Source organism: Fusarium oxysporum, chromosome 7, assembly GCF_000149955.1.
Source record: "Fusarium oxysporum f. sp. lycopersici 4287 chromosome 7, whole genome shotgun sequence".
In the NCBI taxonomy this organism is placed as follows: Eukaryota; Fungi; Ascomycota; class Sordariomycetes; order Hypocreales; family Nectriaceae; genus Fusarium; species Fusarium oxysporum.
In genome coordinates, this window is record NC_030992.1 from 1547708 (window position 1) to 1562017 (window position 14310).

The following is a 14310-nucleotide window of genomic DNA, read 5'->3' on the forward strand; positions in this document are numbered from 1 at the left end:
AACATCATCCAACGACGAGGCCTCATTCTTGTTTGAAACATGCTCTTCATTGACCGAGCTGAATGATTCCGATAGGTCCATTGTGGCTATCTATCTATTATGTTTGCTTGCCTGCAGGTGCAGTATCAATACTCTGATATACCCAAAAGATCATAACATAGAGTAGATCTAATGTCCCATCACTGAGTTGGTGCATATGTTATCTATAGGCAAATGCCTTGATGTTACCTACGAAGTCAATGCCCATTGTAATTATCTGTAACCGAGGCCTTAGACAGGAGAATGAAACCGACTAGTCGTGTGCGAGATGATATCTAACTACAATGTGGTCAATGATCCGCGATATCTAAGTTGGCATGTAGGGCTGCACCTAACTTTCACTTCCACGTGTTCTACCCTGGGCACATATGTGAAGCGCCACAAAGTCACCCAGACGGCTGGATGTCTTAATTACTCAGCTTTAATGGGTTGGGCAAAGGGATCACTTGGGCAGGAAAAGATCCGGACCAACTACTGAAGGCCTATGGACGCCATCTCCCCTGTCGTTTGACGCTGTCCTTACCCGATTGTTCAGATATGTGTTCCTGAATAGGACGCCATGTTGAAGCTTGTTTCATGTCGAGGGGCTGGGCGAGTCTGGTTTGCCTCATGGCTTGGCTTGAATCACTGACGAACCATATCAGACATGCAGGATCTTGTGCTATTGCGCAGGGATAGCTGAAGGGCAGATGTGACGGGAATACCCAATGCCTCGAAACCGATATTGTTGCTTCAGATAACAACCGTGCCGCCCAGACGGGTGAACAAGAACACCGTCGGTTGGCTGATACTTTTTTCAACAAGGACCAATGTCAATTTGCCTCGTTCACGTCCCGCACTTGCCTTTAGAATACGACCTTACAGTGAGTATAATCATGACACGGGCTTTTGTTATGATCAATGAGTAAGGCAAATGATCTTCACCCAGTGACAGCTGAAACTGACACTGGAGGTTTGAACACAGACCAATACTGGCCGTTGTTGACTCAAGGCACCTATCATTTTTGCTTTACGATCGCTCACCTTGATGAAAAAATTCACCTGTACGAACATGGGTGGTTCAATTGGAAACACCGGCGTTGAGGATGTGTGCCTGGATCTGAGACCTTCTAAAACCATCGGCAAGGGTGATATGTTCTAATTGACCCTTGACCGGGTGGATAACCCGGACCGACCGCAAGCACGGGACAGAACAAGGGGCCCATGCTTTCTGGCAGCTCAACATAAGCGAGCTCAGCTATGAGAATTGAAAAAGGCACAGCGCCGTAGATCAAAGATGGTTCATGGTGAGGGGATGGTGCAACGGCTTCAAGATGTTACAGTGCAGTGGACCAGTCCCTCGAGATGGCATATCAAGTCATTATATAGCTATATGGACGATAATATTGTCCTTTATAGCGTCGCCCGGATAATACAGTAGTAAAGGATATGCATATCGGAAATGATCAATGTCTAGTCACTTGATCAATAGCAGTGAACCAAGAGAGTAGGAGATTCGTCATGTATGGTTATAACTTACCGATGACCAAAACAACCCGCTCCGGATACGAAATGAATGACTAGCTCCAGAAGCGGTTATGTTTCAAGAGGCAACACGAGTTCACAATATACTATAGGTAAGGTTATTTAAATATTCCGGCCAGGGTTGCGTGTAGAATTTCGGCGGACAGTGGAAAGAGGAAACGAAGCGGGAAAAGCAAAGAACAAAAAAGGGTAAGGTACCTAGCTATGTAAGACTGAATGACGTACAATGCAGTTGAGAAACTTTAGGAAACACCGGAAACATACCATATGCAATATGCAATATGCAGCAGTCCACACTTGTCAGCATGTTTCGAGACGTTGCCAAAAAACCTTTGTAAGTAGTGCCGGGGGATGGGACGAAGGGTCTTCATCTTGGCCGGAGGTCACTGTAGTATTGTCCCTATTCTCAAATACTACGGCCATTGTCGATCGACTCTCTGTAGATCAAGCGGGAATTCTCTGCTCGCCCTAGTTCTAGTGGGCGTTGCATCCGGGTTTTGCGTCTAAGTGATCAACGTTGCCTTTTGTCGGGGATAAGGCCACCATTGGTATCCTTGCAGCCGTTGGAGGGAGAACAAAAGCAAAGAAAAGTCGTGCTCTGGCCAAAAGAAAAAGAAAAAAACTGAAAAAAAATCTATCATTTCGTCAAGTCGTCATATTCATGTGATATCCCTATTATGCATACTACAATTATATGACGGACAAAGGAGCCTTGACTATCAAAATCCTAATATGGTGAGGGCAACATGTTCTGCAATGGGTACTATTAAAATGATAGCTAGAAAAACAAGACGGCATGTAGCAGCATCTTTGCAATATGTGACACGAGACAACTGGAAAACTCTAAGAGTAGTATTCGGATCCTATCATACAGAGACGCGTTAATGATATACATCGGATAGTCGACTATCCGCACCGCACGTGAGGGAACATGAATAATGAAGCTTTCAACTGTGATAAGGAACATGATGATATAGTTGCAGTGCAGGTTGAGCTTACTCGTGCAATAGCTGCAATTGGCTCATGCCAGATTGGTTTTCGAAACTCTATCCTCCTTGGAGGCATCTGCTGTAACCATAGAACATGTCGAGCGAAGCAACCCAATGGCACCGTTAGCCCGTGGGGCGTGCCTCCCGTCCGTTTTGACCTCTCCTTCCAGATTTGATACGTGATGGAAACTGAAACACGCCTTCCACGGGGAATGTCTCTGTTTGTAAAAAGCCACTACCCAACTTGGAAGGACTGATGCATTGGGCTTTCGTCTTTTCCTTGTGGCAAGATATATTCATCAAAAATTTCTCCCTCCTTTTCCTTTCCTCTCGCTTGTTGAACTTGTTAGTCTTAACCACATCACCATGATAGACAATCGCACGAGCCACAGTTATTCATTTCTTCGTGGACGATGATTGATGGGAAGTTTCCGCCTTTGCTTTGGGAGCTGCGCTGCCAAGACTCTCCGGCTCAACTGGTCACAATACGTCTAGGGTCTGATCTCTGTCCGTCATGGTGGAGAAGACACCCTTGTCCCGGTTCCGCTAACGTAGCAGCCGAGGTTGGGTCCAGGGGCAGTATGAGACATGGGTTGACTAAGGAGTTCTAGGGAGTCCGGGAAGTGATGGAGGGCAACCAAAGAGCAAAACCGCCGAACGAGGCGTCGAGTAAAAACCGTTGGCAGCCACAAAAACAACTTCAAATTTCTGACAGGCCCTGTTGATCTATTCCTTTTTGCGAACCCACCCCGAGCCTGGTTGACAAAGTTTAGGCCGTCCTGTGTCTTGCGGGGAGCATGGACCATCCGTCATGAACCATGACCTTCGTCTGCTCGTCAACTTCACCTTAGCTCCTGGTCCCGCGCGCCCCAGACCTCTTTGTGCTCCTATCCCATGCTGATATCAACTATTTTGGATGTCTCTAGTCTCTGGGGGCGTGACACCATATCCTTCAGGCGGGGCCATGAGTTCTGACCAGGATTCAGGCCCAGGGCCTGATATCCCATCATGGATTGTCCAGAACAAGGGGTTGATCGAGGCTGCTCTCCGGTAAGTGCATGTCCAACCACAAATGAAGAAAGCTAACCGGAGAGCTCACAGCTTGGCGCAGAAGCAATGTCTGGGATCCCTTCCGCAGCTAGAACTGTTATATACCATCTGTCCCAGGAATCCGAAACACTTAAACCGGACCAGTATTTGTTGTGCTTCATGCTATAGCTTATTGCTCTCATCTCCACGGTAGTGTCATCTCGCCGTGGCAATTAATCTCTGACACCCTCCTACTTCCCATTGTGGCAGCCCGATCTGGTAGCATTGTTTCGACGCAATGGCTCATATTGCCAAGTGCCTCGTCGATATCGACACCACCTATATAACCAAGCAGGCTTCGCAGTCACCCAACGACTCGGTATGAACGTCCTCCCTGTGTTTCACTATCCTCTTATTTAACCCGAGCTTACCTATGCTTTCTTTCCAGAAATTGTCACCATTACCTCCACAGGAGAAACCATTTACTTGGAGAATGCAACAACCTGATCCGTCGAAGAAGTATCAACTTTTTCCAAAGGAGAGGAAATTGCCCGTCCTCAACAGCAGCAAAGCGGTAGACCCGGATAAGGCAACCATGGGACCTTCAATTACAGCAAGTGATAAGACAGACAACCAGCAGACAACACTCAATGGCTTGAAGAAGCGGTTGAATCAACACAGCCTGGCTCGACGACGCAAAATCAGTGTGCCTGAAGTTGGACCTATGACAACCGTTCAGGAGCTTTCAATGGACTCTCGTAAGTCACATGCTTGGCAAAGGTTGTCGGATTCTAGACTAATATCCTTATAGCAACAATTCCTGGTCGCCCACCTTTCCACGAGCGCTCCATTAGCGCACCTGGCAATTCGTCCAGAAACTACCATCTTACCGATACTTTTCTTTTTGCATCGAGCGATGACGAGGGCCCCGATCCTCAGGCTTCGATGAAGGGTGAGACCGAGGCGGATTCTAGAGGTGCAACTCCAACTTCACCAAGACACCTGGCCCCTTTGGTCATCCCTAGACGAGGAGGACAGTCGCCTTTACTCCGTCGCCAACAGTCGTTGAACTGCTTCCCTGTAAAGAACGAGCCTCTTCGACGGGGTCGCACCAGCGAGTCATCTCCCCAAAGTTGCACCTCTTTCACACCGAACTCTTCCATGCCCGATCTTACAACACCAAAGTCCGCATCGACAGGCTCAACAACTCCCATCCCAGTGTCTGCACCACTCATGGAGCCTCAAGCTGAATCCCCTCAGCTTTCTGATGGGCGTTATACCCCTCCTGTTGATTCAATTCGGGCAGGACACCGAAGAGGTGGCTCAGAATCTTCAGTGATGGACAGAGGTCGTCCTAGGAAGAGGCGTGATCAGCGCACCAACAACGGACCGATCATCCAGAGGACAGAATCGAAGAGTAGGATTACTTCAGAACAAAAGGCCTTTGAGAAACTGCCAGTTGGTGTGAAGCATACGGAGGCTTTAGAAAAAATTGAAATGCCAGAACTTGCGTTGCTTCAGAAGCAAGCTTATGAACAGGTCGGGCGCTTCGAGGTTCTGAGGGCCGAAGACGTTGAGGCGCTCTCAAAGGAACTCCGCCATTTGGACGAGAAGACCGAGTACCTTCGCCGCACTTACACTGCACTTCGCTCGGGTCGCAAAAATCTCCACTCTCGCATTTGCCAGTACCTGCGTTCGCCTCGCGTGGCCAAGTTCAGCAACGAGTCTATGCTGAAGCAGGAAGAGGCACTTACCGAGCTGGATGCCTCCATTGACGACTGGGTGAACAAGCTGGAGCAGGCTGAGAACAGACGTACTCGTGTTCGCCAGAAGTTGCTCGAACACGTTGCTGCAGCTGCTTGTCTCCCTCTTGGCGGACCAAGCATGACACGTGAGCCTGTAGTGAGTGGCCCATCCTCATCTGGCATTGGCAATATCTCAACCCCACCTCGGAGCCCTTCGAAAGAGACCGCTATCTCACCTCGTACTGCCAGTTCACCTTCTCCTCAACGTGTTGTGGCTCAAGTTCCTAGCACCATCCTGGAACAGCCTGTGATCGAGGAAGAGGCTACGAAAGAAAGCGCTGATCGCGTGACCAGCACCGGATCTCTGAATCGCTCTGATGTGGAGAGCATTCGCATCTATGCCGGTGACGACGTTTACGCTCTGTTAGCCGATGTTGAGGATGAAATTACCAAGATGGGCAAGCAGCCGGTGTACGAGCCTATCCCCCCAAACAACCTGATCGAAACAAAACGCATTGAACTTCACCGTCAGAGAAGCCACGAGCTACTCAACGGACTTTCCGGGGAAGCCCACGCAATGAAGAAACGGGACTTCTCTGAATGTCGAGCCATTTCTCCTCTTGCATCTCCACCAACCTCATCTGCCACCAAACAAAACGAACAGACGGAAGATGACCTGCCTCTACTGACGAATGTTGTCTATCGACCTTGATGAGTTTCAACATATCTCTGATATTTACCACCATAGTCCTGCCAAAACTGTATCGCATTTCAACGATTCACGGCCAAACCATTTACAATCCTTTGATACCCCTACGGCATTTTCTACATCTTTTTGCATATTTGCGCTACGTCTACTCATGACATTTTACGGCTGCAACAGCATATTATGCATTCATTGTTTTATTATGTATCATCATAGGGCGCAAGCTGGAGGCTTCTGTCATTCTTCACTGTATTCCCTTCCTTGAACTGCGTTCACTTCTTTTTATTGTGTCAATGCACTGTTAGTTTGTTGCATATACCACCCTACCATAGTACTAAGCTTAGTGCCTTCATAATGATATTATCTTTGCATGTTTTCTGCCAAGGCGCTTTCAACGTAACTCCCTATCTTCTCCTCTTTAAAGTAAGGACGGAAGAAACCCGTGATGTGATCAAAGAGGCATGTAGTATCGAAGCGATTCTTTGTGGGCTTGTGATACAATGGGGAGATGTGGGCATAGACAAGGGTATTATGCAACCTTTGGGGGTTGTCCGTACCAAGATGGCAAGGAGACATGCATGGTACGTACTATGCATACGCCTTTAATTGCCAAGCAACTTTAGGTTTTAGAAATTGAGCCTGCAGGATCGTCGGCTATAACAAGATGATATGTGATAGTGTTGAAGGCCAGATGTGACAGACTGAAGGCCAAACAAACCATGCATCCTGCAAAAGCAACCAGTTTCCTCGAATCTAACTCATGTTAGAAGCTGACCGAGATATTAATTACGAAGACGTATAATGACCTATGGAACTGATGCTCAAGGCCAAATAAGTAGATGTGGTACTTTGGGTGCTCCTGTGATCCAGCCCGCGGCTACCGCCAAACATATCGTTTATGCCTCTATTCCTGTTGTTGTCATCCACACTCCCCTGTATACCGTTCATCCCAAACCCCTACTTCCCTGCAGGTCTTCTTTTTCCTCTCCACGTGCAAACCAAGTGAGCGGTCAATCATCGACAATTATCGTACGATATGGTTTATTACGCCTCTAGTTCATCTGCGATATGCCGAACATCGCCCCCCTTTAAGCACGCAGTGGAGAGGACCAGTCGGAAATTAGCGAAGGACCATCATCGGAAAACGATCTGCACCGTTCGGAAACAAGGGCTATTCTTTGTAAAGCTCATAATGTGGATACTCTCGATGTTGTGATTATACGGAGGTCGAATTATCCGTGGAGTGATCCTTTTTGAGTTTTCTTCGCGGATGCTTCAACGACGGTGGAATGGGGACTTGGCCGGAACGCATGTTGCAGTCTCTTGGCGTTCGGATGCAATGACGCTCGGCTCGAGTCAGTTGAACTTGTTTGTAGGTATTCCATATTAATAACGACGGAGACCATCTAGGTCTTCTCGTCTACGTATCTATCATTACAAGATGCTCGCCCCTTGTGCAATAACGAAGAGTACCATCGATTCCTTTGCTCCATTCCGTTGCCAGTTGTTGTCCCTTCAAAATTCGTACATTCCACCATGCACTTCGTGAGATGAGCCAGCCCCCGAATGCACCAAACACCATTCATGTTGTCCCATCACATTAAATATTACTCGTACCAACTCTCTAGTGCGTCACAATTCGAACAACCTGTAAGATCAGGCCAAAGAGGAGCCCTCTTGCCACCTCCTCAATCTGCAGACAGTCAAAAACTCGGCCGAGTGCTTCGCCTGTCGCCGCCTGGCCCATGACACCCATCAGAGCAGCTGGAAGGCCACTCTGAATTAGCAGTCGGCGGGCTTTGACGCGGAGCTTCTCTTTCTCATCGGCTGTAAGCTCAGCTGGCCAGCCCGCGAGCTCCTGCTCTGTTGGCATCATGTTTTCTCGTATCTTGCGAAGCTGTTCCGCGATGCCTGAATCCGATGTATTGGCGTCAATGACGGATTTCTGAATCAATGACTGCACAGTCAAGAGAGACGGGTTGCCAGGACGCAGGAGGAAGGATTTTGCAGCCGTTAGAAGAGTACGTCGAATATTCCACGCCGATGACAGAGTGTACATCTCGTTGATGACAGCGAACAGGAGCTCAACCGCAACACGAGTCTCGGGCTCTGACAGAGGGGTATACTGTTTACCAGGCTTCAAAGACGCCCTCTTGCCGTCAGTCACCGAAGGGGGAGGTGTTGGGATTTGCTGGGAGCCTTTGCGGTCCTGCTGTCCCTTTCCACTCTGCATATCAATATTGCCTTCAGGCAAACCATAGTCGTCCGCGATCTGATCGGGGGGAGGCGGAAGTTTTGTGAAGTCGAGGCTAACAGCTGATGGGGATCGCAGCTGAGCAAGGCTAGGTGCACGGCTATGCTCCCGACTAGGAAGAGCACTCGCCGACGCTGAAGCAGACTCTTTACATTCCGAACGGCTGGTGCGAATATCCGCATCCGACTCACTTTGTGACTGATAACTAGGACGACGCTCCATGGGTGGCATTTTCCCTGGCTGCAATGATACAATAGACGAGCGTTGGCTGTCCATGCTGTCTCTCGCAGAGCGGACGGGAGATCTTACACCGCTTAGCTGGCTGGGAGGTGTCGAGATCGAAAGTCGGCTAGAGTTAGCCGTTAGATCTACTGACTGGGTAGGTTTCCTGCTAAGACCAGAAAATGTACTTCCAAAAACTCCAGTGACACCACCCACGAGACTCTTGCCACCCTCCATAGCACCCTTGGGCCCTGATGTCAGGGCGTCCAACATACCCTTGCCCATGGTTTCCCAACCAAAGCCTGCTTTGGATTCGCTGTGGGTATGCCCCTTTGACTTTTCGAGAAATCGCTTCATGCCCTCGCTTTCGGCTAAGCTCTGGTACCAACAAGCATCTCGAAGGTACCTCTCCAGTTCACCGCGCAGAGATTCACGAGTGTGAAGCTTCCAGTCAGGCAAGTCTTTATGAAGCTCGGTGAAAGCAGTTGCACCAGAAATGTTGGCAATTCGTCTGAGGATTTCATGCAGGGTTTCAAAATCTGCATATCTTCGTACGATCATCCATCCAGGATACGCAGTAGCTGACGGCTCAACCTGCACCCAGTAGTCCCAGTTAGGTTTGCTGCGAATTCTATTTGGCTCGCCAGGGGTATCATCGTGGAGAGTTATCGTGGCATTGTGAAGGGTCAGAGGAGCTTTTTTAGGGGCATCCTCTTCTCCTTCGTCTGTTACTTGTCCTGGTGGTACAATTTGATCGAAGCTAGTGAAGCGAGTGCCGTCGGATCGACGAGGGGACGACTCGGGGCTGGAGGAATCCATTGGTGATCGAGGTGTGACAGGAGTTTGGACAATGTCACTCTTTGATGAGAACCCTTCCGTTGATGTCGCCGATGGTAGAGACACATCACGTTTCGTAGCAGCTGAAAGATCTGGCGCACCAGACAACCGTTTTTCAGCATTGTTTGAATCCTTCGGTGAATCATGAAAAGAAACCACCGACGCGCGTTTTCGTCGTGCTTCTTCTTCGGCAATCATTTCGTTCATGCGTTTCATCTCTTGCATGGCTTCATCCATCTCTTCCTCCGCCTTGCTCAGCTTCTTCTTGTGGCCAAGGGGTTCCTTGCGTCGAGCCCTTTCCGTCTCCAAAGAACTTCGCCCTGGCTTGGCGATCCCAACGTTTCCGACATTTCCATCCAAATCCGCAAAGACGTTGGTTGCCGCCACGCTCGATTCTGGGGCTCGCTGCATGCCAACATCGATAGCCTGATTTATGTTTGGTTCACCAGCTTCTAGCAAGTATACGATCCACCCGTTAATCCAATCGGCTTGACTGCAGGTATGTAGTGTCTTTTCAAGAACCGAGTTCGCGAGGATCTCACGCAAGAAAACCCGGGCAGGGTCGCAGTTGTACGAGTTTCGGTCCAGGAAACCAAGAAGGTCCTCGGCCACCATTTTGAATTTTGACGCTTGCTGACGTTGATTCAAGAGATTGGCCAAATGGCAGTCCGGGTTAGATGCCAGGTAGTTGTAAACGGCGTCAGCAGCAGTCATGCTACTATCTGGAGGAAGTTCGGAGAAAGCGGATGCGAGCTCAGACATGAACACGATGATAATGGAGGACGAGTTGGTAAGAAGATCGAGAAAGGCATCCGCAGGTCGCTTTCGGCTCAGGTGGCTAGAAACGGAGAGAAGGTAAGATGTGAGCGTCTTGCGACACGCCAAAGGAAACGAGTGGTCAGTCGGAACAATCGGACTGTACCACCACTTAACATAGTCCCTGACAATAGCATCAACAAGACCCCCAAGTGCCTCACGGGTCTCTGGCCGGAACTCGTCGAAATTCTTCAGAGCCGGCTCTTCATCATCGCTGCTGTCTTCGCGCTTCTCTCCTGCCTGATTGTTCTTGGCCTCTAGAAGCCGATCTATAACGTCGATCCCTCGCTCTCCTCGCACAGCTTTAGCGAGCTCTGGGTTACGCGTTTCCCACGAAATGAATCCGGCAACTCCGCCCAAAGCGCCGATTAGAACGAGACCCAAACGTCCCATAGTGAAGTATGTGAAAGCAGCAAAACCAACTGCGACGCCGGCGAGTGACTCTGGAGTCGCTGTAGCAAAGAAGTGTATGACTTTTGCAATTGGAGTACCATCTTCAGTTGCAGTTCTTGTATTGGTCGTTTCGGTTCTCGTAGTATTCGTAATGGGGCTGTCAGAGTTCATTGCGTCGTTTGTTGTAGTCATCTTGTTAGCAAGATCATTTGCATCCGATGGCTTGTCTGTTAACAGCGGCTTGTCGTCGTCTTGTGTCTGTGAAAGTGTAGGCAACGGCGAGCCATTGAGTGCTATAGCCTTCGGCTTTGGCGGGTTCGCAAGGGAAGCACCTGGTTGAGGCGCATTCTGGTTGGGGAATGCGGTTGAACTCATGGGGAATGGAAGGCTGTCTAGGATTGTTTTGGTACACAACCCAGATGTTGTAGCTCTCCTAACGAACGAAGACACTGGAACCGAGGCGAACTCCCGTAAGCATAGCCAGTGGAAATAGAGAGTTTAATGAGAAACGTGAAGAAAAGTGAAACCGAGAGCAAAAGGAGCAAAACAGTAGACTAGATAAAAGTAGGGAATGAAATGAAGGAATCATGCAAGGTTTGGAATTTGTCTGGAACGCTGGGGGTAATGGATGTGGCCGAATTACAGCAGGCGCAGTGTAGGTGGTACAGTACAATAGCTGGTGTCGCGTGTCTAAGGTGCCAGGTGGGCTTTTTTAGCCTCAAATTGCCGAGCATTGGAATTGCTTGTCTTCAAGTCTTCAGGGGTCATGGCCCCTAAACCCCAGGGTAGGGCTGTGACCAAGTACTGAAGAGAAAGCTTGATAAAATAGGTTGTGAGAGGGCGTGCTAATTTCATCCTAACTTTGTTCGAATCTTTCTATCACCCAAAATCGAGGTATCAAGTTCATGCTGGTGCGGTCCGTGTCACAAAATAGTGGGCTTCAACTGCCATCGTGCACTAAAAACGGCAACAAAGTCTAATGCTGCCCCTGATTTATCTCCACTGTAGAGTTACGGCGTCCAATCTTTCTTGTGTGATGTCTTGTTTCGTTTGATTAACCTTGCCAGGTTTATGTACCCTAGGCCGCCTTGACGTGATCGGTCGATCTTTAATTTACTTGATGTAAGATGGTGAAAACTTGAGTGAATATCTGAGGTGACGAGAGAGCATAATCCTGAACCTAAACATCCAAGGTATATATCGAGCTGGAATGCGGCATCCATGTGTTTTAGCAGTCGAGCCGAAAGTTCACGGCGGCATGATAAGATCCAATACGTAACCTGGTTTTCTGGGCGGATCCAATTTTGAGATATCACGTGCATTGGTGTCACATCGCGCGTAGCTTCCAATCGCGTCTCCTCCAGGCTGGGAGGCCGGTCTGGTTCAAGCTCAACTTTCAAGTCAAAAGTGACAAGACATCTCAAACACCTTTCAACGAAACAGTATTCGAGGGTCTGAGCCCTCTGTCCAGTTCTTGAAAAGACTTTTGCGATTCTCATAATGGCCCGTACATCTGCTGCCAAAAAGCGCGCTGCCGATTCTGATAGTGAGCCCGAGACTGTTTCCAAAAGAGTCAAGAGTGGAACATCAGTTGAGTCGGATGGTAAAGATGATGATGGAAATCCATACTGGGAGGTACGCGAGTTCGAAGCATCTACCGTTGGGCTCGCGCGCTAACAGGACGTGTCCAGCTCTCAAACAAGCGCCGTGTTGGTGTATCAGACTTCAGCAAGAAAACCTTTGTCAATATTCGAGAGTACTATGATAAGGATGGCAAGACTTTACCTGGCAAGAAGGTATTTGCGAAGGCTTCATTCATCTTGGGCGTCTCACTGATTAGTTAAATAGGGTATTTCGCTTTCCATCGAGCAGTACAATGCTTTTCTTAAGGCTGTTCCACACATCAATGCTTCTCTTCGCGCCAAGGGTCTCGTAGTTGAGGGTGACATTGCAGACAAGCCTGATACTGCTCTGATTCCAGCTGCCAAGGTTAAGAAAGAGCGAAAGAAGTCACCGAAGGCGAACATTGAGACCACCAGCGAGGAAGAGGACTAAGCGGCTATCTGACTTTTTCTTGTCGAATTTTCTTTCCAACATCTTTTCGCCCACGAGCTCGGCTTGTGTTAGCACTATGTATACCACGCATGGAGTTTTTTGGAGTCACGGCCATCACGCGCTTGGGGCCCAAGCTGTGATTTGTGCATGGGATCACCTCCTGGCTCTATGTCAGAATGATAGATTTCAGCAAAGTAACGAGAGTGATAGTAATATGATCAAGATTAATGGCGCTGACACGAAATCCAGAATGGACCTAATGTGTAATCATATCGGACCTATTATGAAGAACATCATGCAAACAAGGTAATTCAACTTACAATATGTAGCATAGCGAAAGATTTGGACCCGCAATGCAGCAGAAAAGCTTTACTGGAATACATTAAACCAAGATTTACATTGATGGCAAAGGCCCTGCTTTATTAAGGTAAAGCCATGGGCTCGTAGGGGGATTCATCTGCAGCAAGAGTCTTGCCGATATGAAACATAGCTTATACGAAGGGGGTGAACAAGCAAAACTTCAAGAAATGACTTACTGGGAACATGTTATTCGTAAAATGGAAATATGTATGTCACACCGGGCTATCGCTCAGCCGTTTGGACTATCGCAATCATATGGGGTGGCGCAGCTTTAGCAACTACTACGTAGTATTCCAATTCCCAAGTTGCACCTCTTGGCCTTGTCACTCTGAGGTCAAGGAGATCTCTGTCATCCTTCCGTTGCAGGGAGTACTGTCGGGAGACCACCCGATGCTAATGAATGAGAACTGTGCGCTTTTAGAACTTCGACCCAGTCCATGGCAGAATTGTAGCTCAAGATTCAAATCCGGCTGGTAAATAGGCTCAATATGCGGATGGTTTCTGGAGACGAGAATTCTTATGTGCATAGCACAACATTACCATGAGGTACAAACCCCATGCTCTTCTTAGTTTCAAATCTCGAAAGGGGCGGATCGACGCGCAAGCCTTATTCCCGACAAGCTAGCTTGGCCTCGATAAGAACTTACAATCCAAAGTTTAGCAGCAAACATTCGCCTATCAGAGTTCTCATTCCAATTAAATGTTAAGAGTCTGGAACAATTCCACGGCTGTGATTAGGAGAAAGTATCAGGTCTGGAACTCGAATGGAAAATGACTGTGCCCCGCTCACTCAGCGCTTCAACCGAGTATCATGAAGTTGATCAGCAACTTTACAACATGGCAATGTCGGCTGCGGCCTGGCAATGGTGATCTAGTAGCCAGCCACTGTACTCCGTGTCCAGACTATCAGCATTGGTCTCTTTGAGGATTCACTTGCATTGCAGTCCTTATCAAGAGTTAAAGAACCTAGAGAGACTTGCTGAGTTGCTGCTTCATTATTAGTTATCTTTGGGAAAGACCCAATGCCATGTTTTCTGGAAATGCCTTATTATCAGGAACATTACGAGTGATATACAAGATCATGGCGGTAACACAAGTCCTGATGCCAAGCCCCCATAGAACGGGAGATGGATGGGCGATGATGCTGATGGATGCCCGGCTTTGGCGCCTCCCAAGCCCCTGGACCCAGCAAAAATTGGACCTACGGCCTCCTATTTTCGGGCTAACATATTATTTGCTGGTTCTATCCACCTTAACTTCTGACTTGTCCTCTCATCTCCAAGACTGTGCCTTGTTTCACCCCTCTCATCGACTGTACAAATCGAACCCCTCCGTTTTCTA

General features: G+C 48.4%; 4 protein-coding genes across 7 annotated transcripts; 2 read left to right on the forward strand and 2 right to left on the reverse strand.

Annotated features, from left to right (window-relative positions):
• Positions 1–3196: 3196 nt before the first annotated feature.
• On the forward strand, positions 3197–6508 carry FOXG_05218 (uncharacterized protein; the record flags this gene model as incomplete). 4 transcript variants are annotated; one of them, XM_018383384.1, is made up of 4 exons in its annotated part: positions 3197–3602; positions 3654–3960; positions 4030–4339; positions 4393–6508. In XM_018383384.1, 3 exons carry the CDS (start codon positions 3880–3882, stop codon positions 6036–6038), a joined length of 2037 nt encoding a protein of 678 aa, XP_018240309.1. In that variant the 3' UTR covers positions 6039–6508. The 4 variants fall into 4 exon arrangements, with proteins under 4 accessions (XP_018240309.1, XP_018240312.1, XP_018240311.1 ...); XM_018383386.1 differs by lacking the exon at positions 3197–3602 and having other exon boundaries at positions 3880–3960; positions 4393–5483; positions 5576–6508; XM_018383387.1 differs by having other exon boundaries at positions 4030–6508.
• Positions 6509–7248: 740 nt separating this feature from the next.
• Positions 7249–7344, reverse strand: FOXG_19011 (uncharacterized protein; the record flags this gene model as incomplete). Its single annotated transcript, XM_018399176.1, has 1 exon — positions 7249–7344. The coding sequence occupies one exon, from the start codon at positions 7342–7344 to the stop codon at positions 7249–7251; it is 96 nt and encodes a 31-aa protein (XP_018240313.1).
• Positions 7345–7372: 28 nt separating this feature from the next.
• On the reverse strand, positions 7373–11240 carry FOXG_05219 (uncharacterized protein). The gene has a single exon (XM_018383388.1). It carries the CDS (start codon positions 10927–10929, stop codon positions 7657–7659), a length of 3273 nt encoding a protein of 1090 aa, XP_018240314.1. The 5' UTR covers positions 10930–11240; the 3' UTR covers positions 7373–7656.
• A 424-nt stretch (positions 11241–11664) lies between these two features.
• Positions 11665–12915, forward strand: FOXG_05220 (uncharacterized protein). Its single transcript, XM_018383389.1, has 3 exons — positions 11665–12189; positions 12246–12350; positions 12403–12915. The coding sequence occupies exons 1-3, from the start codon at positions 12055–12057 to the stop codon at positions 12607–12609; spliced, it is 447 nt and encodes a 148-aa protein (XP_018240315.1). The 5' UTR covers positions 11665–12054; the 3' UTR covers positions 12610–12915.
• The last annotated feature ends 1395 nt before the right edge of the window (positions 12916–14310 follow it).

Bases quoted from the DNA above. Each gene is read 5' to 3' on its own strand.
- FOXG_05220 (XM_018383389.1), top strand. From the start codon at position 12,055: ATGGCCCGTACATCTGCTGCCAAAAAGCGCGCTGCCGATTCTGATAGT. The intron at 12,190-12,245 runs GTACGCGAGTTC...GGACGTGTCCAG, and splicing joins ATGGAAATCCATACTGGGAG to CTCTCAAACAAGCGCCGTGT. The intron at 12,351-12,402 runs GTATTTGCGAAG...TTAGTTAAATAG, and splicing joins AGACTTTACCTGGCAAGAAG to GGTATTTCGCTTTCCATCGA.
- FOXG_05219 (XM_018383388.1), bottom strand. From the start codon at position 10,929: ATGAGTTCAACCGCATTCCCCAACCAGAATGCGCCTCAACCAGGTGCT.